The 26,509-nt window shown below is 58.3% G+C and overlaps 8 protein-coding genes and 1 non-coding gene across 9 annotated transcripts; 3 read left to right on the forward strand and 6 right to left on the reverse strand.

Moving 5' to 3' along the window:
* Positions 1-212: 212 nt before the first annotated feature.
* Positions 213-946, reverse strand: B0H64DRAFT_371831 (glutathione S-transferase; the record flags this gene model as incomplete). The annotated part of the gene is made up of 2 exons (XM_062802188.1): positions 213-836; positions 893-946. The coding sequence occupies 2 exons, from the start codon at positions 944-946 to the stop codon at positions 213-215; spliced, it is 678 nt and encodes a 225-aa protein (XP_062663008.1).
* Positions 947-1,617: 671 nt separating this feature from the next.
* Positions 1,618-1,702, reverse strand: B0H64DRAFT_t30. The gene has a single exon. It is a non-coding gene; the product is annotated as a tRNA-Ala (tRNA).
* A 1,100-nt stretch (positions 1,703-2,802) lies between these two features.
* On the reverse strand, positions 2,803-6,334 carry B0H64DRAFT_388649 (uncharacterized protein). The gene is made up of 4 exons (XM_062803286.1): positions 5,761-6,334; positions 5,674-5,700; positions 4,630-5,612; positions 2,803-4,580 (listed from the first exon to the last, which is right to left on the reverse strand). The coding sequence occupies exons 1-4, from the start codon at positions 6,160-6,162 to the stop codon at positions 2,837-2,839; spliced, it is 3,156 nt and encodes a 1,051-aa protein (XP_062663009.1). The 5' UTR covers positions 6,163-6,334; the 3' UTR covers positions 2,803-2,836.
* A 132-nt stretch (positions 6,335-6,466) lies between these two features.
* On the forward strand, positions 6,467-12,954 carry B0H64DRAFT_430497 (uncharacterized protein; the record flags this gene model as incomplete). Its single annotated transcript, XM_062805930.1, has 3 exons — positions 6,467-9,610; positions 9,663-10,123; positions 10,174-12,954. The coding sequence occupies exons 1-3, from the start codon at positions 6,730-6,732 to the stop codon at positions 12,952-12,954; spliced, it is 6,123 nt and encodes a 2,040-aa protein (XP_062663010.1). The 5' UTR covers positions 6,467-6,729.
* Positions 12,955-13,668: 714 nt separating this feature from the next.
* B0H64DRAFT_430498 (eukaryotic translation initiation factor 3 subunit E) lies at positions 13,669-15,686 on the reverse strand. The gene is made up of 2 exons (XM_062805931.1): positions 15,012-15,686; positions 13,669-14,954 (listed from the first exon to the last, which is right to left on the reverse strand). Exons 1-2 carry the CDS (start codon positions 15,438-15,440, stop codon positions 14,040-14,042), a joined length of 1,344 nt encoding a protein of 447 aa, XP_062663011.1. The 5' UTR covers positions 15,441-15,686; the 3' UTR covers positions 13,669-14,039.
* A 217-nt stretch (positions 15,687-15,903) lies between these two features.
* On the forward strand, positions 15,904-16,445 carry B0H64DRAFT_439863 (mitochondrial large subunit ribosomal protein-domain-containing protein; the record flags this gene model as incomplete). Its single annotated transcript, XM_062806452.1, has 2 exons — positions 15,904-16,305; positions 16,395-16,445. 2 exons carry the CDS (start codon positions 15,904-15,906, stop codon positions 16,443-16,445), a joined length of 453 nt encoding a protein of 150 aa, XP_062663012.1.
* Positions 16,446-17,137: 692 nt separating this feature from the next.
* On the reverse strand, positions 17,138-20,524 carry B0H64DRAFT_317713 (uncharacterized protein; the record flags this gene model as incomplete). Its single annotated transcript, XM_062800349.1, has 1 exon — positions 17,138-20,524. One exon carries the CDS (start codon positions 20,522-20,524, stop codon positions 17,138-17,140), a length of 3,387 nt encoding a protein of 1,128 aa, XP_062663013.1.
* A 3,442-nt stretch (positions 20,525-23,966) lies between these two features.
* B0H64DRAFT_101242 (PUA-like domain-containing protein) lies at positions 23,967-24,948 on the forward strand. The gene is made up of 4 exons (XM_062797656.1): positions 23,967-24,096; positions 24,168-24,393; positions 24,453-24,587; positions 24,646-24,948. Exons 1-4 carry the CDS (start codon positions 24,055-24,057, stop codon positions 24,906-24,908), a joined length of 666 nt encoding a protein of 221 aa, XP_062663014.1. The 5' UTR covers positions 23,967-24,054; the 3' UTR covers positions 24,909-24,948.
* A 7-nt stretch (positions 24,949-24,955) lies between these two features.
* B0H64DRAFT_355647 (U3 small nucleolar RNA-associated protein 6-domain-containing protein) lies at positions 24,956-26,391 on the reverse strand. The gene is made up of 2 exons (XM_062801562.1): positions 26,219-26,391; positions 24,956-26,139 (listed from the first exon to the last, which is right to left on the reverse strand). The coding sequence occupies exons 1-2, from the start codon at positions 26,306-26,308 to the stop codon at positions 24,988-24,990; spliced, it is 1,242 nt and encodes a 413-aa protein (XP_062663015.1). The 5' UTR covers positions 26,309-26,391; the 3' UTR covers positions 24,956-24,987.
* Between the last annotated feature and the right edge of the window lie 118 nt (positions 26,392-26,509).

Here is a 26,509-nt window from a genome sequence, read left to right on the forward strand (position 1 = left end):
TGCACTTAGAATGTGCGCAAGTAATTACGTACCTAGGAACAGCAAATGAACTTGAGAACTAGGTAGCATCGTCATTAAGCGCTCCAAAGTCGCACAACTGTTATCATGACACGTCAAAAGCTTGAGAAGCGCAAAGACCCATAGGCACATTCAACGGTTCAAATCATTGCTTTTCAAATCCGTCTATGGGGGCCATACTGTATCCAGCCCCTTTACTCCTTCTTAACCCGGGTGTCGCACAACTGCAGGTCGCCAAAAGCCGCCTTCATCTCAGCCACCTCCATAATCCGCTTGACATAGGCCTCCACGCTGGGCAGGTCCTTCCGCATCTCCTTATCCATCAAGAACTTGCCAGCCAGCTGCAGCACACCCACAACCATGATATCGGCGAGCGTGAGCTGGCCGCCCACGAGGAACTGCCGGCCGTCCTTGAGCTCGGCCTCGACCCGACCCGCCGCGCGCACGAGCGCGGCCAGGAGCTGGTTGACCTTGGCCTCGTCGTAGGGGTACTGCTCGAGCTTGGCGACGAGCATGAGGACGGTCGGGACCGCGTTGGCGGCGAGCTCCTGCTCGGCGAAGCACGACCACATCTCGACGAGCGCGCGCGTCTTGGGGTCCTCGCCCACCAGCTGACCCGCCTTGGGCCCGCTCTCGGCCACGAACCGCGCGATGGCCTGCGCCTCCGTCAGGAAGAAGCTGCCGTCGCCCGTCTCGAAGGCGGGCACCTTGCCGAGCGGGAACTTGGCCAGGAACTCCGGGGTGCGGTTGGTTACGCCGATTTGGAAGTCGGGCACCACCTCGACGGTGAGGCCGTTCATGGCCGCAATGGCTTGGACCTGGAAAGGGGGTGAGTGGTGGGAGGGAGGGGAGGGAGGTGCGAGTGGAGACTTACCCGCTGGACGCGGTAGTTGTCCGCGTAGGTGTAGATTCTGCCGAAGGGAGCCATGGTGACTAAAAATGTGGATTGGGTTGAGACTGAGTGGTGTGAAGAGTTATGGATGGGATTGCGTGCTCCAAAGAAGAAATGACAACAGTAAGGTAGATTTGAGGCTTGAATACTAACTTAGAACCATAAGAACCGGGTGGCAAACCCCCCTTTTTAAGTCCCCCCCTCTTGGTCCTAACGTTCCCACCACTTGGCAGCAACCTCACCCTCTCATCGGCGAGCCCCTCCCGCTCACGTAAAATCTGATCGAAACCTGTCTCCACCCGGTGCCACGGAACAAGTCGTCACTCGCGCGTAGTGCGGGATGATAGCCCGGCACTACGGCGAGTGCACTGTACGGTACACAGTTCCCCCGATTCATGACCAATCGACGTTTCACAAGCTCCCCTTAACTGCGAAACACACTTCCTTCGCCTGGGTATCTCCGCTCCGACAAGCCCTCCACTAATGGCGGGACCCTCTTGAGGCTCCAGTGGGGAGAAATAAATTGCCCGTCGGTGTGGATCGAGAGCGACATAATGCTTAGTAGTTCACCCGCTCCTGACAAATCAAAAAACAGCCCCTGACCATGGCGGTGAGGGAAAAAAAAAACCAAGAGCCGCACAAGCCGCCAAAATGTCCAAAAAACGGGCAAAAGTACAACCAGACCCATTGGGACCCTAGTCTTGCATTGGACGAGCTGGGAATCGAACCCAGGACCTTTCGCATACAGAGAAGCATGCTAAGCGAACGCTCTACCAACTGAGCCACACGCCCTTGCCATGTTGGTGGTGTTGTGATTTCGGGGTCCGGACGAACGAGTCTTAACGCGCCGCCGTTGCGGGAAAAAAGGGGTCCCAACACGCAGGACATCAATGTCAGTGATGATATACACAGCAACGCCCACCACCAGAACCGTATTTACACTCCCTCAATATACCCATTACCCTTCCAAGCCCCACCCTGCCTAACAGCCTACCAGCCTACCTCCCCAACCACCCGTCCTCCCCCCCATCCACCACACACACCGGACACCCCCCCGCGATGCGATCCCTTAACAGCCTCGCATGCGTGACCTTGGCAGCAATCAGATGCGCCGCCGACGCCCTCTGCTCGACCACACCATCCACCCCTTTCCCTTTGTCCTGCCCCTGTCCGGGGTGCAGCGCCTCGAGCAGGTGTGCCAGGTGAAAGACGTGCCCGCACGCGAAGCCCACCAGCGTCTCGACCTCCCACTCGACAAACGGCTCGCGGCACTGCGCGCAGTGGCCCGGCGTCCACTTGCGCGCCTTCCGGCTGTCCGCCGCCGCCGCCGCCGCCGCCGCGTCCCCGTTGGCATGCGCATGATCGTGGAGCTTCTCCGGGTGGGGTGCGTGGGCGGCGGGGTGCGCTGCCGCTGGTTGTGGTGGTGGTGGTGGTGGTGCCGCTGCTGCGTCTTGCTCCGTGGCGTGCCGTTTCGCGGCGACCTCGAACCGCACCCCTTTCCGCTGGCCCATGCGCAAGCGCCCCTGCGCGGCGGCGACCTCGCTGCGCAGCACGCGAGCGACGCCCTCGCAGATACTAAACTGGATCTCGTGCTCCTTCATGATGTGCTTGAGCCCCTCGCGCAGGCCCTCGATCTCGAGCCCCTCGGGGATGCGCCGCACCAGGGTGATGGGGTTGATGGCGGTGCCGACCTCCTCGAGCAGCGCGCGGATGAAGCGCGGCTTGTCCATGCTGTAGGTCAGCAGGTCCTCCCACAGGTCCGGGTCGTCTTGCTCCTTGGCGAAGGCGATCGCCCGGCTGACGTCGGCGAGCCGGTCGATGATGAGGTAGAGCGCGCGCTTGGTCTGGCCGGTTTTGGAGTAGAGGTAGACCAGCTCGGGGATGTAGTTGTGCGTTTCGCATTCTTGGGCAGCCTGGGGAGGCGGGTCAGCGTGAATTGTTAGAAATGGAGAATAGGGGAGGGCATACCTTTTCGAATGCGTATGCGGTCGAGGTCTTGAGGAAGTCCATCAGCAGGGATTGGTCGTGAACGGCAAAGAGGTGTACGGCAAGGTCGGCGAACTGGTCGACCAGGGACTTGCTGTCGGTCACGAGGCGCGCGCGCGACTCGTCCGAGTGCTCGTGGATGCCCTCTCCCCGCCATAAACCGCGGAGGTAGAAGAAGGTGTACAGGTCTAACTTCTTCGCCTGCAGTTGGTTGATGACGACCTCGGGCTTCACCAAGCCGTGCTGTGCCTCGTCGACGAGCAAAGTAACCACTTCAGCCGTGGCATCTTCGAGCTCAGCCTGGCTCATTTTGCCGGCCTGGCCTTGGGGCACGCGCAGGCCAATAAAGCTCGGGATGTCATCAGCTACGGCGTCAGCAAGGTGGCCGTCCTTGATCAGCCGCATGGCCGAGTCGGCATCTTGGAGCTTGATGTGGCATTTGAGAGCTTCCCGGTTTCTGCCGTTTGCCTCGTGCAGCTTGGCAAGACTCTCGATGACGATCCGCCAGTCTCGGCCAACTTCACCATCCTCCACGCTGTCTTCCCGCACATCCCGGTACTTGAGCTGGTCCTCCAGTGCGGTCGTTATGGTGCCCACGTCGTACAAGTCTGGAGCCCATCGGTCCAACAACCCGCGGAACTTGGGTTTGTTTGCTTGGAGGTAGTGCCCCAGCATAACCTCGTACAAGGTCCCCGGCATCGGCGGCCGCGTACGCTCGGCGGGTATGTAGCTCACGATGTCATCAAACTTGTTCGCGCCAGCAAACGTCCACACCCACTTCTCCCACCGGTCAGGCGTGCCAAGAACCTTTCCACATATCTGCCCTGCCCTCGACCAGTCCCCGGTCTCGATGATTTCTTGAATCCAGAGCTCCCCAATCCGCCGCTTCTCCTTTTCGGCTGACGAGTAGAACGACCGCATGCCTTCGGCGACCGATGCCGTGTCGTCGTAAAAGTCATCCGTGCTTTGCGTGTGCTGTGGCGTGGTCGGGCTAAGATCAGCAACCCCTGTCGTCACCTCGGGGTGCCGATCCACCAGCTCCCATGCCTGTTGGTACTGGTTGTGGTCGAGGAGCCACGCCAAGTGATCGCTCAGGTCTCGTCGCGTCGCAAGGACACAGTCATACGGACTATGGATAAAGATCTTGACGCCTGGCTTGATGAGGTGTGGATGCACTGAGGTGCGGCCGGCTCGGCCCCCTGAGGCAGGCACATTGGATCCGGAGGCTCCGTCGCTACCCTTGCTCATGACACTCGCCGCGGAGCTGAAAAGCGACATGGGGTTCAGGGCAGCGTTTAGCACATCGGTGCCAAGCCCTGCAAGCGTTTCCAAAGCACCGCGGGAGGATGCTGCGGCGGCCGCGTTCTGCGCGGGCAAGATGCCAAGGTGGTAGTCGTTGGACGATAGCCTCTCAAAACGGCTGATGGTGAGCCCATCCTTATCCACCTCCGCCTGCGATGAGAGGTCGATAAGACGTAGCTCTGGGGGCTGGTTGTTTTGCTTTCGCGGGATGCCACCCGAAGGCCTACTTTCGGTAGAGGCTCCCGATAGCGAGCGACCATGGCCCCGGGTGTGTTGACTGTCTTCGTCTTCCTCCTCGCGGTCCGGTAAACAGTAAGCAAGAACCAACAACAAGTTCTGGGTATATAACGAAATGCCAGAAATAATGCAATCCATGCGAAGTCTGGAAAGTCAGCAAAAGCTCCGCTCACAATGTACTGTCACCAACTTACATTTTTACAATCTCTGCCCGCCCAGCGGACCTCTCCCCTGCGTTCCTCCCCGTCCCGACGGCGCCAGGGTGGACATGAATGATCCAGATGGTACCGCCCCACCCCACGAGCAATCTCTCGATCTTCTTGATGTTTTTGAGTTGCTGCTGTTTCAGGCTCTCGGCCGCTGGTGACAGAGCACGTTCAGTGTGATCTGGACTGGTCTCGTCAGGTTCGACGGCCTGCTCGTCAACCCACTCAACCCGACCTTTCCACACGCTAGCCATCGTCTCCCACTCCTCGGTTTGGGGCCGGTCAATGTGCCCAATGCGTGTCCAGGCCTCCTCGGCGTCGGCATTGTCGAGATGGAGCTTCGTGCGCATGATCTTAATGCCGTGCTCATTCAACCAGACCACGTATCGCCCGGACAACGACCATTTGATCGCGCTAATGGTGCCCTCGCCTGAATGTAGCACCGTGTCCTTGCCGCTGCCAGCCCCAACCATCCCACCCAACCAGCCAGCGGCCTGCGCAGTCGCGCCCGCCGTCATGGATGTAGACCTACCCGTCGGTGCACCGACGGTGAGAATGAGCTGGCCAGAAAGTCCACCAGACAAATACGTCCTATCGCTTTTATACTCGGGGGAGAGAGCCACTGCCTGCACAGGACGGGCAAAGTTCCGCAGCTGCACATCCTTGGGGTCCACCAAAGACTGCACGCAAATGTTGCCATCCAGAGACGATGTGGCAATGTAGATGCTGTTGGATGGAGTATTCAACACTGGGGACTCCTTCATCCTTCGTGCGGCGGCGGCTGGGGAGGCATGACTCTCGGTCGTTGCGGTCGCTGGTCGCAAGGGGCTGTTGGGGACAGGCTTGAGGGCGCTTTCTATCTTGATGCTCGGGAGCGGAGGAGGGAACGGAGAAATCGAGACGGAGGTAACTGAGGCGGAGTGGGCGTGGTAAACACGCAGAGACTGGAACGCCGGCAATTGAACTACATGCTACGCGCCGAGGTAGAAGTTAGCAAAGTACGGGGCACAGAAATAGGACAGTGATACTGACAATATTGCCGTTATGAGTTCCGACGATCTGTTGACAAAGTCAGCGGCTGCGATAGTCGGTACTAACAGGGGGCTGGGGTATCCAAACCATCTTGTCTCCGGCCACAAGGAACGCACTCGTGGCATCGCCATTTCGATAAACAGGTCCAAGGTGTTGCGTGAGGCGCGCATACTTGAGCTTCGGCTCATCATCGTCCTCCTCGTCCTCCTCATCGTCGTTATCGTCGCCGTCGTCGCCATCATCATCGCCATCGTCGTCGCCCTCTTCCTCGTCGTCGCTACCATCTTCATCCCCACTAGACTGCGCTACAGACCCTCCTGGGTCATCTCCAATTTCCGCGCCATCGCCAGAGGAAGCGTGAACACGCGTGGATCCCTCTGTTCCTGCCGCGCCAGTGGCTCGGTCGGGTAGAGATTGGGGACTCGACTTTGGTTTTATCGTCTGATCAGGTGTATCATTGTCGCCGGGCTGTGGCGAGCTTTCGGTCATGTTGATTCGGGAAATGGAGGTATCTTCATGGCGTTTCAACGTCGCGGTTGAGCGAGAACGGTGTGTCGAAGCAGGGGTCGAAGAGAGAGCTGACCGTTGTGTTGCGACTTCGGGGAGCTTCCATTCCAGGGTTGGGCGTGAGGCGAAGCGCTACGTCAGAGCTCAGGCGACCCCAAAGCTGCCTCGCACCCAACCGTTGCAGGGGCTTGGTGAGCTTTGGCCAATTGGAAATTGCCCCTCATTCAGTGGGGCATCAGCCTCGCCAGGCCGTCGCGCCCTGAACGCGCCTGCCACCCTCAAGGTGCACAAGTCCGCCGAAAGGCGCTGAAAAGGTCTCGAAACTTGCTTTTGAAGCTGGCAGTGGACTACAATGAATTGCTGCGGGTAGTCGGATCCATTGTCAATTCAATTTCAATAACAACCAAACAAACCGCTCGACCCTCGAGGACCCGACCGGCATGGAATCACCCGATTGTCTCCCAACACCAAATTCCCGGCCTTTGGTGCAGCTTGCAGAGCAATAATAATCACGGCCGCATTTCCGTTGTACAAGCATCTACTTCGGCAATGGCCTCGGTCACATCTCTCGGGGTGCATCAACCCATTGGCCTGCGTCATGCTGTCGACGAGGGGATTTTACCACCAAACCCTCCCGCCTCTTCCTATTCTTGGGAGGTTATTATCAGCAAAGAAGACGGCCGAGAATACGAAGACGAGCTCCTCACCACCGAAAACTGCGTGATCTGGTCTCGCGGAGGTATCTTTCGAAAGAGCTTCAGTTTCGATCCGGAGAAGGAGCCAGTAACGCAAGCCCTCCTCGCCTACTTCCCAGCTTCTTCCGATAGCCCGGGAGTCACTTCGCAAACCGAACAGTCGACGCCGAATCGCCCCGACAAACCCGCCCTTTCTCGAGCCCTTGTCGTCTTCCTCAGGTCGCAAGCCCATATATATTTCCTCTCCGGTACCAGCCATGTGGTCCACATGCCTTTCGAGGTCGAATCGGCCTGTGCCGGCCCCCGAGGCGTCATCATACAACGAAAACTACGAGTCGACGGCACACCGGTCTCCCTGAGGTTGCCAAAAATACCCCCGGCCTCCTTCGTCTCTTCCGAGCCACTCGGCCCCCGCCATTCCCATGGCCACGGCCTCACAGAATTCTCGACCGAAGGCTTGGGCAACCCCAAAGCCCTGCCCTTGCGGTTGAGCTTAACATTAGAGAATATGTGGCAACAACCCATGGAGGCGAGCGAAAGCCATTGGCCGCGCCTGGTGTGCCTCAACGACCCTTTGCTCGAGATTGGTCTGGTGGTAACGCACCCCGAAGTACCGGCGACAGGAAAGGGCCGAAAAAGCCCACCCGCCCCCGTCTTTCTCGGCCGCTCCGAAGAGATCCTTCACATCCAGGCCGTTCAAATCCCCCGTACCTCTGCAACGAGTTCTTGCGAGCTCACCATTGTAGTTACGGTCAACAGGGAGATTAACATGTACACCATATGGCGTTTGACATACCCTGAATACGAAGATTCCTTTTTAGATCCACAGCAAAAGCAAAAGACCAAACCTTCGCGGCGGCGGAGTTCCATGGCACCAGGACTGGCAAGTGGCGCGGCTACTCCCATCCACCCGTCGACGAGAGAAAGCTTCGGTGCCCCACTCCCGGGCAAGAAGACAAGGAAAAGTGTCAAGCTAGAGGGCAAGGAAAAGGCCCTTGAGAACGCTTTAAGCTCGCTGGTGGACGCTGAAAAGGGCAGTGATGCTACACGCAGGCAGTCCCGGCGAGTGAGCTCCCTGCTAGCCCGCGCTGATTTGTCTGCTTCGCAAGACAGAGCAACATTTGCCGAGCAGCCGTTGCTTGGTAACCACGGAGGGAGGCGGATCGAGTCGCACGGTAGTCAGCGGCTCCGGCTAAGCAGCGGCTACGGCGCACCAAGTTTCGGCGCGACGTTTAACTACAATCGTATCAACCAGCTACCCGAGGCTCCAGTCGACAACCTGCTTGAAGAGCTACGTGCCGGTGGTGATTTTGAAGGCTTTCACAACATGGGTCTTGACGACCATGATTTTGACGGGCTTGTACGCGAGATGATGCTCACCAAGATCCAGAGCGTTGGCATGGATAACGCAAACGTGCGATATTCACTCTCTGGCAAACCGGCCAGAACGCAGGCCAAAGTGTTCATTCTTGCAGGGCCCCCGACGGCGACAGATGACCATGGTCGATCACAGTTGTTGATCGCCATTCAAGATCCGGTCGATAAGAGACTGCAGCTCCTCACCCTCCACGTCCAACATCTAGAGGGACAAACACCAAAGAAAAACAAAACAAAACAATTCCCAGACCTTGGTGATTTCGATATCATTCCTGGCGAACCCAGGAGGGTCCAGAGTGTGGTCGATTCCTGCAAGATCTCAGATGGAATCGAGTCCATCATGATCCTGTCAGAGGACAGGCGCGGTGGCAGAGAGCTCAGCTTGCAGTCACCATGGGGCAAAGTTACAACAGTCACACTACCTTCGCTTCTAGTTAACAACATTGGCAGCCTCCAGTTCGCTGGCAGTCACAGAGTCAGTGGAACGATTCAAGGACAGCGGCCCCCTAGCGTTAGCCTGACGGGAACTCAAATCGACGCGATTTGTCACCCCAACTCCCTCGGTGCCGTTGACCTTCGAGACAAGGACGGGAAGTTCCATCGGATACGAATTCAGCTGCAGCCCTCCTCCCCCCAAGTACGCCGAGTCTTGGATGCCTGTCGCGGTGTTCTCCACGCTTCATATGCGGATAGGATCGTTGCCGGGTGGTGGCACGTCATGCAATGGCTCCAAGACGCGAAACGCCGAGGACTTGAACATGCAATCGCCGACGTGGAATGGTCGGCTGCCGTGATCCTCATATTGTCAAGTTTCCTAGCTCTGGGACACAACAGCGAAACCTCGCTGCGGACGCTTGCTAATGAAACGGTGAAACCGGCCGCGAAAAACAAATGGGAAGCGATGCAGTTGCGTGAGACACCAAACTCATCGGCCTGCCCCCAGTGGATGCGGACCAAGGCGTGGCAATGGGCCCTCGACGACCTGTCGGGAACGCCCAGCACCGCCGGTGCACAACCATGGCCTTCGGGTAGTTTTGTTGCATTCCACGTAACCCTCGCCAAAAGATGGATGGCTTCATCAGGCGGGCTATCCGCCTTCGGCTTTGAAGGGTATCTCCCTACAGCCCTAAACAGGACTGGTGAACCCCGTAACATGGCCGCCTGGAGTATACTGCTTGCTTTACACCTGCTCGTCGAGGAACAAAAGCTCAACGTTCTAGCCTCTGAGCATTCGTCTCCTGGGCAAGCCGATACGAAGGCACTCCTTCACCAACTAGCCAGATGGCTGGGCTGGCACCGCTACGCGGCCGTCTATGCCCTAGGTGCCCAGGCGGAGCCAGATTTCGCGGACGACCTTGGTACGTTTGTCCTTGGTCTAATCCATACAACCCAACCGCTGACCCCGTTTAGTCCCGTTCGTTGTGGCCGACTTGACCGAGCCCCCGTTCGATTACTGCATCCTGACCTGGATTCAGGGACATCTCGCAACCGGCCGCGGCACCGAGTACCCCACGTTATCGGACCTGTACGCCAATGCTACTCGCGATACTTTGGGTGGGAAACTAAGGCACCAGCTATGGGCGAGCCTCACGCCTCGCACGCTGATGTTTGAGAGACTTTTCGGGCGTCTTGGTTCAACAACCCACCGCCTGGAAGCGGTGGTGGCCATGCATGAGTGTGGTTTCACCCCTCAAATACTCGAGACGCTACCAGAAGCGATCCTCACGGCTCTCCAAGATGTCATCTCCATCTGCCAGCCAAAACCCCCTCTTTCCTGGCCCAAGGACCTGCTTACACTCGTCGGGAGGACAGACGTGAGCGGCGTGTTGCAACCAACCAAAACATGGCGGGCCCTTGGTTCCGACGTCAATGTGAGAACAGGAAAGTTTTAACGTGCAAACATTTGCTAATCCTTGTCTAGGCGCCCTCGCACGAAGCGAAGCGGGACTTCCGCGCGCTGTGTCAGACTCTCGATGGGTCCAACGACCATGTTGAGGATGCCGGCGCGGCCGAGCGCCAGGCTGTTGTGCGTTCCTTGTTCAGAGAGGATAGGAGATTGAATGAAGCACAAGGCATGCTGTCGACCAGCAAGCATCGTGTTGTACGCCTGGACCCAAAGACCGAATGGACCGAGCCCGAGTACTTGGAGAAACAGAAAGAATTAGTTGCGACTATCGCGACGAGTACTCTGGCCATCGCAGCCGGACGAGGCCTTCTACACTTTTCCCTTCGGTACCCGCTCCTTACCCAGAAGTACCAGATTTCGGCCTTCAACTTGAATTGTCTCGTCAAGCCCGCCAACAACACGGTGAGCGTCGACAAGAGCATGTTCCCAGAAGAGAAGATCAGCTGGGCGTTCTTTCACCAAGGAGTCTCCGGTGGTCTGGCAATATCACCACAGGCCAAGGGCATTGATACGTCATGGATCTTATACAACAAACCGGGGCAGGACCTCAGCAACCGCCACGCAGGCTTCCTACTCGCGCTCGGGCTGAACGGCCACCTCAAGTCGGTTGCCAGATGGGTTGCGTTTAAGTACCTCACCCCCAAGCACACCATGACCACCATCGGCCTTCTTCTCGGTCTAGCAGCGTCGTACATCGGAACCATGGACGCGCTTATGACCCGCCTCCTGTCTGTCCATATCACGCGCATGCTACCCCGTGGGGCGGCCGACCTCAACCTCTCGACAGCCACCCAAACTACTGGTGTCATGGGTATCGGACTGGTCTACTGCAACAGCCAACACCGGCGGATGAGCGAGATCATGCTGTCAGAGATTGAGCACGTCAGTAGTAGTGACGAAGAGGAGGATGGGTCAATCCGCGATGAAAGCTACCGCCTCGCAGCTGGGTTTGCGCTTGGGTTCATCAACCTCGGCAAGGGCGGTGACCTGAAGGGTTTACGAGATATGCAGCTCACGGAAAAGCTGCTCACTGTCGCGACGGCGACCAAGCGTATGGAACTTGTCCACGTTCTCGACTGGTCAGCGGCTGGCGCCGTAGTGGCCATCGCGCTCATCTACATGAAGTCGGAGGACCAGATCGTTGCGCGCAAGATTGATGTCCCTGACACCCTGTTGCAGTTCGACTACGTCCGACCGGACATCCTCCTCTTGAGAACGGTTGCGAAGAACCTGATCCTCTGGAATGAGGTAGATCCCACGTTTGAGTGGATCCAGGATAGCCTGCCCGTCGAGTACAGATCGAGGTATAAACTGACAAGCGTGGTCAAGCTGCAAAGCCGGGACCTCCCTTTCTTCTCGATTCTTGCCGGTCTCTGTTTCTCGTTGGGCCTGCGCTTCTCCGGATCGGCCAACGTCAGGGTCCGAGATCTGCTCGTGCACTATCTCGACCAGTTCATTCGCATCGGACAAATCCCCGTGAGCAACTACGACAGCGAGCTCGCCCGAAACAACGCACGCATGTGCATGGACACATTGGCGCTCTCTTGTGCCATGGTGATGGCCGGGACGGGAGATATCACCGTCCTCCGCCGGCTCCGTGCCCTCCACGGCCGAGACGACACCACCACCTCCTACGGCAGCCACCTCGCAGCCCACCTCGCCATCGGCGCCCTCTTCCTCGGCTCGGGGACCGCAACATTCGGCACGACCGACCTCGCCATCGCCTCCCTCCTCGTCGCCTTCTACCCGCTCTTCCCCGCCAACGTCCAAGACAACCGCTCCCACCTCCAAGCCTTCCGCCACTTCTGGGTCCTCGCCACCGAGCCCCGCTGCCTCGTCACCAAGGACCTCGTCACCAACCAGCCCCTCAACCTGCCCATCCTCATCCGCCTCCGCCCGGGCTCCCCCTCCGCCGCCGCCGCCGCCTCCCAGACCCCCCGCAACGACCCCGCCGACCAAGACGCCATCACCCTCCGCCGCCAGACCCCCTGCCTGCTCCCCCCGCTCGACGACATCGCCCGCGTCGACACCGACGCCAAGGCCGCCGGCTACTGGGACCTGTCGGTGCCCTTTGCCGACGAGCCCCGTCTCAAGGCGGACTTCCGCCGCTGCCAGACCGTTTACCTGCGCCGGCGGCCCGCTGATGAGGGGACTTTCCCCGCGACGCTGCGCGCGCTGGCGGGTGGGGCGGTCTCGGAGGAGATTGCGGCGTTGGCGGTGGATGGTGGTGCTGCTGCTGCTGCTGCGGGTGGTGGTGGTGGTGGGGAGATGAAGCGGCGGGAGCCGCCGCTGCGGTGGGTGTTTGGGTTGGATGCGCTGGCCGATCTGTCGCTTGCCGAGAGGGGGGTTGTGTTGGATCTGTTTGGGTCGGGTGGTGGGGTTGGGGAGGGGGAGGGTGCGACTACGGCGGTCGATGCGAGGTTGGTGTTGAGGGCTGGGGTGGAGGGGGTTGGTGGGTGGTCGAGGGATCGGTTGTTGGGGTTGAGGTTGCTGTTTGAATGGGCTGAGAGGAGGGGACTGTTTGCGGAGGGGAAGAGTGCTGCTGCTGCTGCTGCTGGTGATGGTGGGGTGGTGGAGAAGCAGGCTGAGGGAGGGAAGGGGAAGAAAGATAAGGGGAAAGCGAAGAAGACTGCGGCGGGTAGGGGGAAGAAGAAGGTTTCGATGGGGGCGGCGCTGCATGAGGAGCTGGAGAAGAAGGCGGATGATGTTGGGCCGGTGGAAGCGGCATGGTGGTTGAGGGATAGCGCGATTGATGAGCTGAAGGGGAAGACGTGGCTTGCTGGGAGGGAGGGTTAGGTCATTAGAGCAGCTAGAGCATGTATTTCAGCCGATGTCCTTGGGCACATTGGAGGTAGTCATATCAACGTGTTGCCGGGTGTATTGATCACAATGCCATGGCCCTTTTACAGGTGCTGCTGCTGGTGGTTTTCGTTGTTCATATCCAGGCTTATATACCATGACTACCAACAAGCAAGCTACAGCACAGAAAACGACAAGGTTAGTTAGTAGGTGGCCATTTCTAACTCCAATTTCTTTGGAGTGTTTACCAGAAGTAGCGAGTTGTGTTTTACACCTACCTAACTTAAGATTATTAATTCTTATTATTTACTTTGACTTGCTTCATGTTTTATTATTCGGATCAACTCTCGCCGTTGTAAAACGCAACACAACAAACAGCCAATTATAACCGAAACTTCCTTAACTTTCTTTGGTAATGTAACTCGAGCCTCCATTTTCTACTTGGTGAGATTTAGTGTTGGAATAAGGACAGAGCATGGATCCGGACCTCTTGACTACCTACCTACCTGGTAGGTACTGTATCAGAGCATGCAATAATAGTAACTGACCGTAGAAGCACGAACAGGGTTGACCAACAATAGCTAGGTGATGGTTGATACATGTGGCCAGGAGTTTCAGGCGTAGGGGTTGAATGGCAAATGGTCAAGGCAACTATAGAGAATCATTGCCGGCGTGGAGCGAGGATACGCTGACTTCAAGAATGCAAGATATCGCGGGTGTGAATTTCTTGAATTGAACCATTAACCATAAGCCTTTTCATGCGCCGCCGAGGTATATGTACATCGCTGCTCGTCTCTCGCTGTCACGGCATAGTAATATGGCCGCCGCCATCGCACGATGTATACCGTTCCCAGCCCCGGGCCCAAAGCCCCCTCTACCAGGCCACATGATCAGTTCGGGAGTCCGATCCCCAAGCCCAAGTTCTCCAAGGTGCTTCATGTGGCGGCAAAATACCGAACACTTGCTCCTTTCTAGCGCAGCCTAACCCGCCGGGATGGCTCGCTGGGGGCGGTGGCCGATTCCTCATTCCACAGTCGGCGGGGCGATCTCTCCCAGGCCTCTTCGGTTTCTAATTGCTTTTCCTACTTCGCAATCGCCGCAGTCAGGACCTGCGTCCTGAAGAAGCCTCCCTTCGTCTTCTCAATGACCTGCTGATACACAGAGCTTGGCGGGTGGTTCATAACGACTGTGCCCTCCTTGTAGTCAATCTTGGCGTCAAGCCTGGTGTCGCGAATGAGATTCACAATCCACTTCTCGGCCGCATCTGCATTGAGGCCAAGCCGCGCGCTGAGGTCCTGGAGTGAGATGCGGGCGTGGATCTTGCAGTAGCTCTCGAAGATCAGGTGCCGCGCCGAGTCGACAAAGTCGTCGGCATGGGCGAGCAGGAAGAAGTCGCCGCGGAGTACCTCCTCGGCCAAGACAAGCTGGCGCTGGGCCTCCTCAAAGTCGAAGTCGATAGACAGGGCGTGCACAAAGCGGGTGATGGGGTCCTGGTACTCGTAGGCCTCCTGCTTAACGATGCGGACCACATCCTTCATCTGCTTCTGGTGGATGCCGGGGTTCTTTGCGCGCCCACGGTTCGTAATGACAGCGACGGCGAGATATCGCAGGATCCAGGGGCAGTTGGCCTGGATGCTGTTGATGTAGCCGGCGTTGAAAAACAGCTCGAGGATCGGCTCGCGGGCTTTCTCGAAGTTGAAGAGGGGGAACAGGGCCCAGTGGGTGAGGGCGGTCCGGTGTTGCAGCTGAGCAAGGGGGTTCTGTGACAACCTGGTATCGATGGTCTCGCGGACTTTTTGCAGCTCCTCCATTGCCGATTCCCAGTTCATGATGAGGATCTCGCAGGCCAGCCTACCCCACGTCGCAAACGCTACCTTGTCGTTATCGGTCGAGAGGACGCGGAACCGATAAAGCATCTCGGATGCACCGCCGTAGTTACCGCAGCTGTATTGTAGGTTGCCGAGGTCAAAGAGCGCGTTGACCATCTCCATTGTGACCTGTCACCTCGAGTGTCAGCATCCCGTCCCTCACAGCTTTGGCAAAGAGAGCCTCACCTGGTGTTCCCGCTTCAAAAACTCCAAGTTGGCAACCTTGTCACTTCGAAGGTTGTTGACCACGTCCTCCCGCTCCAAAAGCTCGATGATCTTGCTGGTCTGCTGCTCGTAGTTTTCGAGCTGGCTGAACACTTTTTGCTTCTTGTCGGCGAACTCCGCAGGCGCCTCCTCAATTCCGGCAAGCTCGCAGTAGAGGTTGGCAACGTAGTCGGTCATGTTGGAGTTCTTGAGCAGCGAGTATTTCGCCTGTGTGATCTCGCGCGCCTTGGCCTCATCCTTGACATCGCCGCTCTCCTCATCGACCAGTTGGCCAGCGCTAAACTCCAGCAGAGGGAAGATCATGTGGCGGTCGAGGTGCGGAACGAGCTTGAGCATCAGGTCGTACTCGGACACGGCGGCATCGCCGTTGGCGTTTGGTGCGGAAGCCATGGTTTCGTTTCGCTGTTGTGATATCCAGGTATTCGGTGATGGTTGTGTCAAAGAAAACTGTCTCGAACGACGGAGTTGAGGCGGGGTTTTCTAGGTGACTCGGGGAGCACGGCCAAGCGAGAGTCGGTGTCGGGTGTGCAGGGGAATGAAGAGGCCCGAGAAGCAGCGCAAAACCGCCAATTTTCCGATTGAGGGCGTCTTTTGATCTTTGGTGGGGTCAAAATTTGGAAAGTATGATCCAACCGCTGTGGGCTGAGCGGGCAGCCAGTGCGTCCCGCGCTCCAGGAGCCCAGGAAATCATGTGGGGGTCGGCAAATCATTCTGCCGCACCCCGATAATTTTCAGAGCTGGGATGCCGGATTGGGAAAGCGGTCCAGTTTGAATTGAACCGCAAGAAGAAGAATCCTGAGCAGCGCGACATCGCAACCGATAGCTCGACCGCGCCGACACATCACGAGCTACGATGCTACGTTCGGCGACCCTCCTCCGGGCATTCGCAGCCCCGTCACGGCTGGCCCTCCCGAAAGCCGCCTCCCCCTCAATAGCTCTCGCCGCGCGCAACTACTCAACACCCTCCCAATCCCCTTCTCCAGAACTGACGGGCACAACCTCGACCCCCCAACCACCAACCCCCCCTAAAAGCGCCTTGACTGCGGAGCCGCCCCTTACATACTCCGTGGGCCGCACGCCGTCCGGCCACCTGTCCGTGTACCAGCTGTCGAAGCGTGGCGGCAACAAGTCGTTGACGGTCATCAAGAACATCGAGGGCGACCGGGCACCGCTCCGGGCGGGGCTGGTAGAGCTGCTGGGGATGGAGGAGAAAAAAGTGGTGGTGAATAATCTGACGGGCCATATCACTGTCAAGGTGAGTCTCGCATGCTTTCGTTATGCGACGGAGCGGGAGGGGAGGGGGAGGGAGCGAGTGAGCGGTTGCTGACGTGGTGATGATGATAGGGGCACCATAAGTCCGTGATCACGAAGTGGCTGGAGACACAGGGGCTCTGACGGCTCGGCCCCGAGTGGGTAAGGATATAGACAATTCGTCAAAAAAGACATGGTACGGATGCGGAAATGGTGGACATCTGTCTATGTTACCGCTTCGCAAAAGGCTATGACTTCACAGGAGAGGGTGAACGGTATACGATAGAATCGTGCGCGAATGTCGTGGCCGACACTGGAAATTACAATGCCTTGCGAGGGATGAGCGGCGATGTGGATGGGGGAGGAGGCAGCGTTCGTCCGACGCTTACGGGTCGGAGACAGTCGACTTATTGTACAATTACAGCTGTATAAACTACTGTGTAAACCGCCATCGACCACGCACTCGGGTACCACGAAAGGCCCAGCTCTGAAATATACACCCCAATACCCAACCCATCGATATATCACATGCTATGAAACTATCAGAGCCGATAAAACACCAGCCCATCGCGCGTTCCACACCTGGTCTAGCAGATACTGCCGTGTTGCCGCCACCGCACTCCCATTCTATATCATCCAACTCGTCATTTTCCAACAACAGCACTCGTACAGCAGCGACCAGCCAGGCGGGGAAGATCTTGCCACCCATCCAAGGACACGCTTGCACCACCCTCTCCGGGGAACCGAGGCCGAAAAATGAGCCCCAATTACGCAAAAACATGCTCGCTTGCCAAACGAACGCCCAACGCCTGCCCTTAATTCCCGCATCCCGCCGCTCATGCTCGCTGCCGCAAGCTCTTATCCGCCATACTTGTGTACTCGACCAGATCCGCCAGTACACCCTCCTTTGCCCACTCCTGCGCCTGCATCTGCAGGGCATCAAGGACGCTCTCCTTGGCGGGAAGGACCTCCGGCGGGATACTGCTTTCTCCGGTGGGGTCACTGGGGTCGAGTGCCTTCTCAGCAAGCCGCCTGAGTACGCTCACGGACAGACCGATGATGTAAACGAGGTCTGGGTCCCGCTTCGGCTGGCCTCTTGCTTGACCACCGCCAGGCCGGACAGCGGAACTCTCGAATTGGCCACTGAGGTAGCGGGAAAGAAGGTAGAGGTTTTGGGCGAACCCGCTACCGGAGGCGAGCCAAGCGCGTGTGACGCCGCTCTCGAAGCCAGGTGCCAGCCCGGCCGTGATGTCGGCGGAGAGGAGGCCCTGCATCAACAGCGGCTTGCGTGCCTCAACCAAGCGGGGAATGTGTACGGGGCGGGGCTCGCGTGAATAGTCGGGAATTGGGGATATTGCGAGGCCAAAAGTGCGCGTGAGGAGTTCGCAAGGCGGCGAGGTGGTGACTGCAGTCTCGGCAGCGAAGATGTTACGGTAACACGTCCTGTTCGGCTCATCCCGAGCGAGAAGTTTGGCGAGAGCGTCGACCGCGTGGGGGAGGTATGGATGTAAAGCCGGTTCATAGGACGGGAAAAAGAGCTTGTCGCCAGATACGGTCGGACCTGGTGTTGGGCCAAAGGCGAGCAGGAACTGCAGCAGACAAAACGCTTGTTCGCGTCCGGGTATCTCCACCGAACTCGCTGTGTTCGACAGCAGGGTTACCAAATCTTTCATCAGATCGAGTGTGTTGACGTGCGTTCGAAGGAGCATCTCCCGCGTGCCCAGATACCTAATCAAGACACAGACGAATTTAATGACCGTCTCGTCCGCTAAAGATGCGTGGTTCTCTTCGCGCCATGAGAAGTTCCGCAGGATGGTCGTGATGCAAATGAGCCGGTCGGCCGCTCGGTCGAGGTCGTAGGCTTCGGACCCGAAAACAGTCACGGCACGCATGCCGTACCTCTCAGCACGACAGGCGCGCACGATCTCCTCGTACGGCGAGATGGTAATCTCGTTGGACGCTTCCTCCGAGTTCTCCGCCAAGACGTCGACCTGCTCCTCGGCGCACTCGATCAGAGCGTCAACTAGCTCATCGCAATGCCTGAGATCGATCTGCGGGATAGGGATGGGCTGGGTAGGGCTGACGAAGTGGTAATCGTTCGACGTCAACGACGCGAGGGTGTCGAGCGCTAGCCGGACCTCCCCGTGGATGCCGCTTTGAATGCTCTTGGTGAGTGCGTGAATGTCGACGTTTCCAAAGTCGATAGGCAGCGGGACATCGATCTTCGTTCTTTGCAATTCCTCGCCGACCTTCTTCAAAGCGCCCACGTCAAGACCACCGAACGTCGTGATCTCACGTGAACAAGGCATGTACTCGTCTGGGTTTGTGGAGAACGGGGCCGGGAATTTCAACGAGCTCCCAGTGTCGTCTGCCGCTCCCACGTTCTCCGGATGAGCAGAGCCAGGGAGCGATGCTGCCCCCGCCTTGCTCTGGGCAGGGGAAGGCAGGGGGAACTCATCGGCCGTCGGCGTGGCTTGCACGCTCCTTGACAGGCTGTTGCGAGAGTGAGCTTGGCTGGACAGGATTGGCTGCTGACCATGCGGGGGTTGCCCAGCAGGGAAGCCATTGACGCCTTGTTGCTGTGGCCCGGGGGGTTTGACAGGGGATTGCATTTGGCCTTGGAGTTGCGCTTGCTGACCGGGCTGCATCATCTGAGGTGGCAGTTGCCCAGGCGGCATTGGCTTCGTCGGTGTGCCCTGTTGCATTCCCTGGGCATTCGCCATCCCCCCCTGCTGTTGCATTCTCATTTTCTGTTGCGTTGTCCATAGCTCCTCATACTTGAGCAGGTTCCGCTCGTAGACGCCCTTGAGCTGTTGCGTCGCCGAAGGCATTTGTTGAGGTGGGAAGCCTAGCATTTGGGCAGCCTGTGGCCAGGTGTTTGACTGTGAAGCGCTTCGGTAACCCCCCAACTTGTTGTACACGATCTGGAACAGGTGGTACAGCGCCACTGGGCGGCCATCGACGACTGGCTGCTGGTCGAGGGGAAGGCCTTTCGAGTTCATGAACGCCATCAGGTGTTTCATGAACTGTTCTGGCGGAGGGAGCCGCATCATGGGCTGCTGAGGGCCCCCCTGCTGCGGCCTCATTCCGCCAGGCGGCATCTGACCGTTGGGACCGCCCTGCCTGGCTGCCATCATGTTCCGAGCCTGGGCCTGCGCTTGTGCCTGTGCTTGCGCCTGTGCCTGAGCTTGAGCATGATTCTGCCCCTGGTTGGAAGGTTGCTGCGATTGCATCATGTTCTGGCCGCCCATCTGCTGCATTTGCATGTTCGTTCGTTGGGCGTGTTGCTGCATTTGCATTTGGTAGATGAGCTTCTGCTGCTCGAGCGCATTCCGGGGTTGCCCCATCTGCTGCGGGAACATCATGTTCGGCATCTGGCCGGCCATTTGCCCGTGCATCTGACCGGGCATTTGGCCTTGCATCATCTGACCCGGCATCTGCCCCGGCATCTGGCCTGCCAACTGGCCCATTTGCTGCATCTGCTGCATCTGCTGGGGCAGTTGTCCCATCTGCATCTGTCCCATTTGCTGGGGCATCATCTGCCCGGCCATTGGGTTGGGCGAGGGGGACGGTCTGGCGGGGGATTGCGCGGCGCTAAACTGTGGATTAAAGTTATGTGGAAAGTTATTCTGCTGCATGAAAGACTGAGGCGTGCCGCCATGTTCTGTCGGTAGGGGAGACGCCTGAGGAAATTGCTGCGCGGCTGGCGAGAAGGGGTGCGGCGAGGTGGAGGCGACCCTCTGAGGGACGCTCCCGGGGCGCATCTGGTTCGCCATTATGGGTGACGGCGTCGCATTCGTGGTGCCATTCGGTTGCAGATGCGGATATGGCGACGGTTGACTCGATTGCTGCGGCATCCCGGGCTGTTGAAAGCCTGCGAACGTGGATTGCTGCGGCGTCTCGGCGCGCGACGTCGGAAGCATGCCGGGTGCCGGGCGCGGCGACTGGCCCATATTGTCATCCCTTGGCCTGGGGCGCTTGGACGGGACCACGGAGTTTGTTTGATACATCGGGTTCGAGAACGAGGGCGATGCATTGCGCATTTGGCCATTGGGCATGACCATTTGTTGGGGGTTTGCGAACTGCGCATTGAATTGGGCGGAATTGCCCATAAAGGCGGAGGGATCCATCATGGACCCGGTGACTGCAGAGGGGTCGTTGATATGAGGGAAGCCGTTGCCATTGTGGTTCGGGACAGCGGCCTCGTTGATCCAGGAGCTCATGTCGATCGGGGGGCGAGGGTGGCAGCGGCAATGGTCGCGCCCATCAGGTGAATTCCTTGCAGCGCCGTTAGCGACCACGAGATTCGTGCAAAACAAGTGCCGTTCACTAAACGAGCGATAAAATGGAGATAGGTAGGGGCGCGGCGGCGGCTTGTCGCGATGGAGCAGTCGCGTCGCGGTTGTGTCGGGGAGGGCAGTGTGCAGTGGTTTAACGGGGCAAAAAGACGGGTTTCTGGCTTTGGGGGCGCTGGCCTGCGCTGCTGCGGTCGGGTGGTCGGATCCACTCCTAGCGCGCCCGAGCAGCAGCGACAACCAAGAGCCGCCCGCCCAAAAGGGCCCGCCGCAACAACGCCCACGGAAGGAAAATGGGGCAGGAGCCAGGTGCAGTGTAGTCGCCCGAGTTGTGTGCATCGCGACGCCCGGCACCGGCACCGACCCGGACTCGAGGCAACGGCCCAGACAATGGCCGGCCGGTCACCCGGGAACGGCGGAGTGGAGGCGATCAGGCTCGGGGTATTAGACATACAATCAAAAAAAAGGGCCAGGCGAACGGCCGAGTGACGGGGATGCGAGGCCGCGTGGAGCGCGCCGCGAGAAAATTTCGCAGGCAGGTTCCCGGCGTCGCCAACCTCCAACCAACGATCAGTACTCGCGCAATCCCGATGGCATCGAGCTGAGTAGCCCAAGCCCAGCGGAAATCACGAGACCGAATATGTAGGGGAACCTCAGCGGCAGGCCGGGGTGGATAAGGTGGGAAACTGGAGGAACGACGGGCAGGTCTTACCTCTCTGTACCGATTGCGTCGGGTCGGGGCGGGCGCGTGTTGCTTGTCGGATTCCACTGGGCGTTGTGCTGCGACGAGCGCCGAGTGATCTGGTCCTTTCAGCCGGACCAAACCACGCGCCCAAATATAGCCTAGCGTAGTGGGTCTCAAAACACAAACCTGACGAATCGGAAGGGTGCTACGGCCCAACCTGGCGATCCTCTTGTTTCTGATCGCTTTGTCGCAAGCAGGCTTCCATGCGGACTTCAATCCAGCCCATTGTGAGTCGCGAGAAGCTCCTTTCCAGTGCCTTCAGATGCGCATCCCATAGCACAGGACAGCACTCAAGCTTGGGTTAGTGAAGGGCCATTTCAATGGCATCCAAGACCTGGCAATGAGCCTCTCTGCTCCGAATTTGAATGACAGTGGGGGGCAGGTCGGAGATTCCGTGTTCCCATCTCCATCCTCAGGTACCTCCCAGCGGGTCGCATCGAGTCGATCGACCTCATCTTGGGCCAGCGCCCGACCTCTGCGCCAGAAAGCCATCAAGCCAGCAAGCAGCCGGCTCAATCTCCGACGAGGCGTTTGCAATGCCGGATGGAATGCTGCGTTTCGATTCCGAGGCCTAACCGCTCGATAGGCTTCCTGCTGGGTGCCCCACCTACCATGACACCAGCGTGTCCCTCCCACACCAACGGTGGCACTGATGGTAAGTTCTGAGAGCCCGTCTGCCGTGTTTGATCGGGCGACTCTCCTCGAAGAGTTGCTTCGTGGACATCGTAAGAATCATCCCAAGAGAACACTCTCGACGTCCACGGAAGGTCTGACCGGGCGGGTGCTGTGACTGGAGCACCCCGGGGTTGTTCCACATGGCTTGCCGAGCGTGGTGGAGACCCCGGCACCACCCACAAGCATGAGCCATGAGCAGCGGGCCGGCCGCCGCCAATAACCCAAATGCCGTTTGCTGGCGAGAGGGAGCGCCAGATTTGTCGCAGGATTGCGTCCATTTCTGTCCTGGTCGTCTTTGCTCATTCAGGGCGTTAACTTGGTGTATTTTGTTGTGAAATGCTTCCTGAGTGCGATTGTCGAGTCGCTTCAGGTCTGGTCGCCATTGGGACGAACACCGCCGCGACGATCCGGGCGAGAAGTGACTTGTTCAGCGATAGCGGCCATCGCTGGAATCGGCCGACAGGAACCACAACAGTGATTATCGGCGGAAAATAGGGTAGATATGGCAAGAAACAACAACGGATGAAGGTTAAGAGGACGAAAATGGATGGGAAACGAGGGGGAGGTGGGCAGTTGGGCCCTTTTAAATGTCGCCCGGGCTCAGGAGCAAAGTCACTTTTACACCAGGCACTAAAAATTCTCCGGCCAGCCATTTGCCAGGCATTCGTCCGGCCACCACCAGCAAACTCAAACGCCTGGTTTCGTCTTCGCCATTTCTGTGCTTCCCAAACCACGCGACAATTGCGACCTCCTCATGTTTACAGGATGCAAAAAGCAGCGCCAGTCTTGTCTTTGCCTCATCAAATATTTGGAGGGCATGCAAATTCGTCCTCCGAATTCTCCTGTCCCGACCGCAGACCATCGACGCCCAATTCGGCCCTGCCCTGTCCCCATCCATTGATCACATTACATGACGGTGCATCCCGCCCACGTCAATGAAAACGGCTAAGCTTCCGTGTGTCACAAAGACAAAGCCGACGCTTCGAGTCGCTCGCATCCCTCCATGCGTTCCACCCCAAACCTCTTCCCTCCCCGCTCCACTGACTGTCATCGATTGATCACATTCTTTCTCCTCGAAGACGGATCCGCCGTGCGCGGTGAAGGTCTCCGACCCTGCCTGCGTCTTTTTCTGTCCAACCCGTGGGACTGGCCGTTGATCGGCCCCCCGCCTCAAGTGCGCACTCGGTTCGTTGTGAACACCAGGCTGCCAACCTTTGCTTGTTCGGCCTCCCTCCTCGTGATAGCGTCCCTCTGGCTGGTGATCCCTGTTCTGTGTCGGTCGTCGTTTCCACGAGTGGGGCGGACCCAACCAAGCATCAGACAGGGACGACGGCCCTGAACTCCCATGGAGGTCAGAAGCATGGATGGTCGGCAATGGCAGAGCTCGATGCGGTCTTGCGACCAGACTTGCGTAACCAACACACGTCTTCTTGGCCGTTGGCCCGTCCGCCTCGATAGCGGCAACGTGCCCAACTGCTCTTCCATCCGAGTCAAATACTGAGTTCGTTCCTCGCAGCTGCTTTTGCAGCGTATCACCACGCTCTCTTGGGAGTCAGCCTCTTGAACCCTACATGATAACGACAGGAATGGGCGCAATGTCAAGCAAAGTATCGATATTCGCGAGTTTTCCACGGCAATGGGGAGGCATTTTAAGGAGGGAAAGTCGTGCCAAGAGGACGCCTGCCCGAAACGGAACGTCTCAGCTCCAGCTCCATTCTATCCGCACTGTCCCTTTAGTTTGGATGTGTTTGGTTCGTCTTGGCGAGCATACCGACTTCGTGCTCACCACCAATAATTCCATCCTTCGCGTCTTGGGAACGCGACACTGTGAGATTAAATTCACCATGGCGAAAAGGAAATCACCGCCCGAAGATGACTCATTGGTTGAACCAGCACCGCGACGCTCAGTGCGACTACAGAAACCGAATGATGCAACAACTGTCGCGACACAAAAACCAGAACCGAGGAGAGAGAAGGCGAAGGCTTCCACGAAAACAGCATTAGCGAAGACGGTGGTTAAAAAGGTAGGGATTTCGTAATGCGCAAGCGGAAACCTCTCAACCGCTGTCTGGATGGCGTTGTGAGCGAGGCCCTCTTTCTCCGCGCCACCATTCCGAGCTCTCTCTGAACCCAAGTCTAACAAGTAACAAGCAGCCGGCCACAGCCAGAAAGGCGGCACCTGTAAGCCAAGAAAAAGCTACCCAGGAGCTGAAGGTAAACGGTGACGTTGCAGCCTCCAACGAAACCGCAGTTCCGGAGGAAGGGAGGAACTACTGGCTCCTGAAAGCCGAGCCTGACTCGCGGTTCGAGAATGGCGTCGATGTCAAGTTCTCGATCGACGATCTCGCGGCCAAGAAAGAGCCGGAGCCGTGGGACGGTAAGACCAACCTTGGCCACATCGTCGTGTAACATGCCAGTGGTCTAATTATTACACAGGCATTCGCGCCTACGCCGCTCGGAACAATCTGCGGGCCATGAAGAAGGGCGAGCTGGCCTTCTTCTACCACTCCAACTGCAAGGAGCCCGGCATCGTGGGAACTATGGAAATTGTGCGAGAGCACTCGCCAGACTGTAAGTCAATTAACCTCTGGGTACTGGAATCTCACGGAGGAAATCTAACGGTGCCCAGTATCTGCACACGATCCAAAGGCTCCTTACTACGACCCCAAGTCCAAGCCTGACGATCCCAAGTGGAGTGTCGTGCATGTCAAGTTCCGGAGCAAGTTCGCGGCCTCGATTGGGCTCAAGGAACTGCGGGAGATGGGAGGACCCGGAAAACCACTCGAAAACATGCAAATGCTCAAGCAGTCGCGACTGAGCGTCAGCAGGGTCAATCCGGCCGAGTGGGAGTACCTGATTGGCGTGGCAGAGGAGAGGGCTTCGGCGACATGACTAGAGCACATAGATGGGATGGGCGACGTGGAGGTATTATCACCAATTGTTGTAATATACTGCGCTGGAAATATGGGTATCAACATGTGGACTCCTCCAGCGACCGCTTCGTGTGCTCCAGCACCGTCTTGACGGCTGCGTCCAGACCTTCGGTTGCCAGGATAACGTCCATCCAAGCAACGACCTTGCTTGCCAGCTCCTTCTTGTCTTGGGTCTTCTCCATGCCACTCTTCAGCCTCGCCAACGACTCGCGCAACGCCTTGGGGAATGCAGCGGTCCGGACGTCCACCCCAACCAGCGGCTGACGGATCTGGCAGCTGCATGTGCATGGGTGGTTAGGAAACAACTCGACCATCGTGTCAAGAACATGCTGGACAATCTTCCCCTGCGATGAGACGTTGCCAAACCCGGCGAAGGCGTCGAAAAACGTCTCGGCCGCGGCAGGCCCAAAGAAGGGCTGCTTCTTGGCAATGCCAAAAATGGCGATAGGTATGGCGCCGCTCAGCGCAGGGCTCTGCTCCATCTTCTTGGTCGCCTCCTCGTCGAAAACCTCGGCCTTCGCCATCTTCCCTCCCTGTGCATCCGGGTCCGGGAGCAGCAGCCCCCCTTCGTCCCCACTGTCATCCTCATCCTCGTCGTCAAACAGCATAATATCCCCTTCCTGCACCGCCTCGGTCGCCTTGACCGCCTCCATAACATTCACCCCTTTCCTGACCCCCTTCCCGGCCTTCTTCGCCTCCACCCTCGCCAGCCACTCCATCTCACAGCGCGCATACTCCACCCACAGGGCCGCATCGCCCGTACAGAAGCGACACCCGCGCAGGAAGTGGGCGCGCGCGCGCTCCATGTCGCCGCCCTGGGCGGCGCGGCGGCCGGCGAGGGCCCAGAGGCCGGCGTCGGTGGGGTGGAGGCGGAGGGCGCGGGTGCAGATGCGGCGCCAGCGCTTGGCGGCGGCGGCCTCGTGGGCGGCGAAGTCGAGGTAGGCGCGCCAGAGCGGCACGCAGCCCGGGTGCTTGAGCACGGCGCGCTCAAAGATGCCGAACGTGCGCGCGTGGCTGGCCCGCGACGTCGAGGATCGCTGCAGGTTGAGCCGCCGGCTGCGCTTCGCCCGCAGCCGGTCGAGCGACCGCTCCCATGCGACGTACGAGAGGAAGTCGGTTGGTTTGGTGCCGGGCGAGAGGATCAGGTGTTCGTAGTCGGAGCGCTTGGTTACGAGGGAGCGGATCTCATCCTGTGGTTGTTGGCATGGCGAGGTCAGTGGCTGAGGAGGGTGGAGGGGAGAAGGATCAGAAAGGAATGGGAATGCGAACCTTGGTGAAGATTTCCTTTTCTTCGAATTCGCGCAGCTCAGGGGCTGCACGCTCGAGGTGGAAGCGCGCCTTATCCGAAACTCCAGCCATTGCTGTAGTCGGTTATAGAAGGGAATCGCTAGGTTTATTGGGGTGTTGATTGTCCCATGAGATGGGGATCAACTTTCGCAATTGACAGTGGTACTTTTTAGTGGAGCTTGGATTTACTGCCCCTCTTCACCGCTTCCTGCAGCTCCCTTGCTGCCCGGCCCCCAAGGAGCCCCCAGAATGTGACAGCAGGGGAGTGGGGTC

Source organism: Chaetomium fimeti, assembly GCF_033439085.1.
Source record: "Chaetomium fimeti strain CBS 168.71 chromosome Unknown B0H64scaffold_2, whole genome shotgun sequence".
Classification (NCBI taxonomy): domain Eukaryota; kingdom Fungi; phylum Ascomycota; class Sordariomycetes; order Sordariales; family Chaetomiaceae; genus Chaetomium; species Chaetomium fimeti.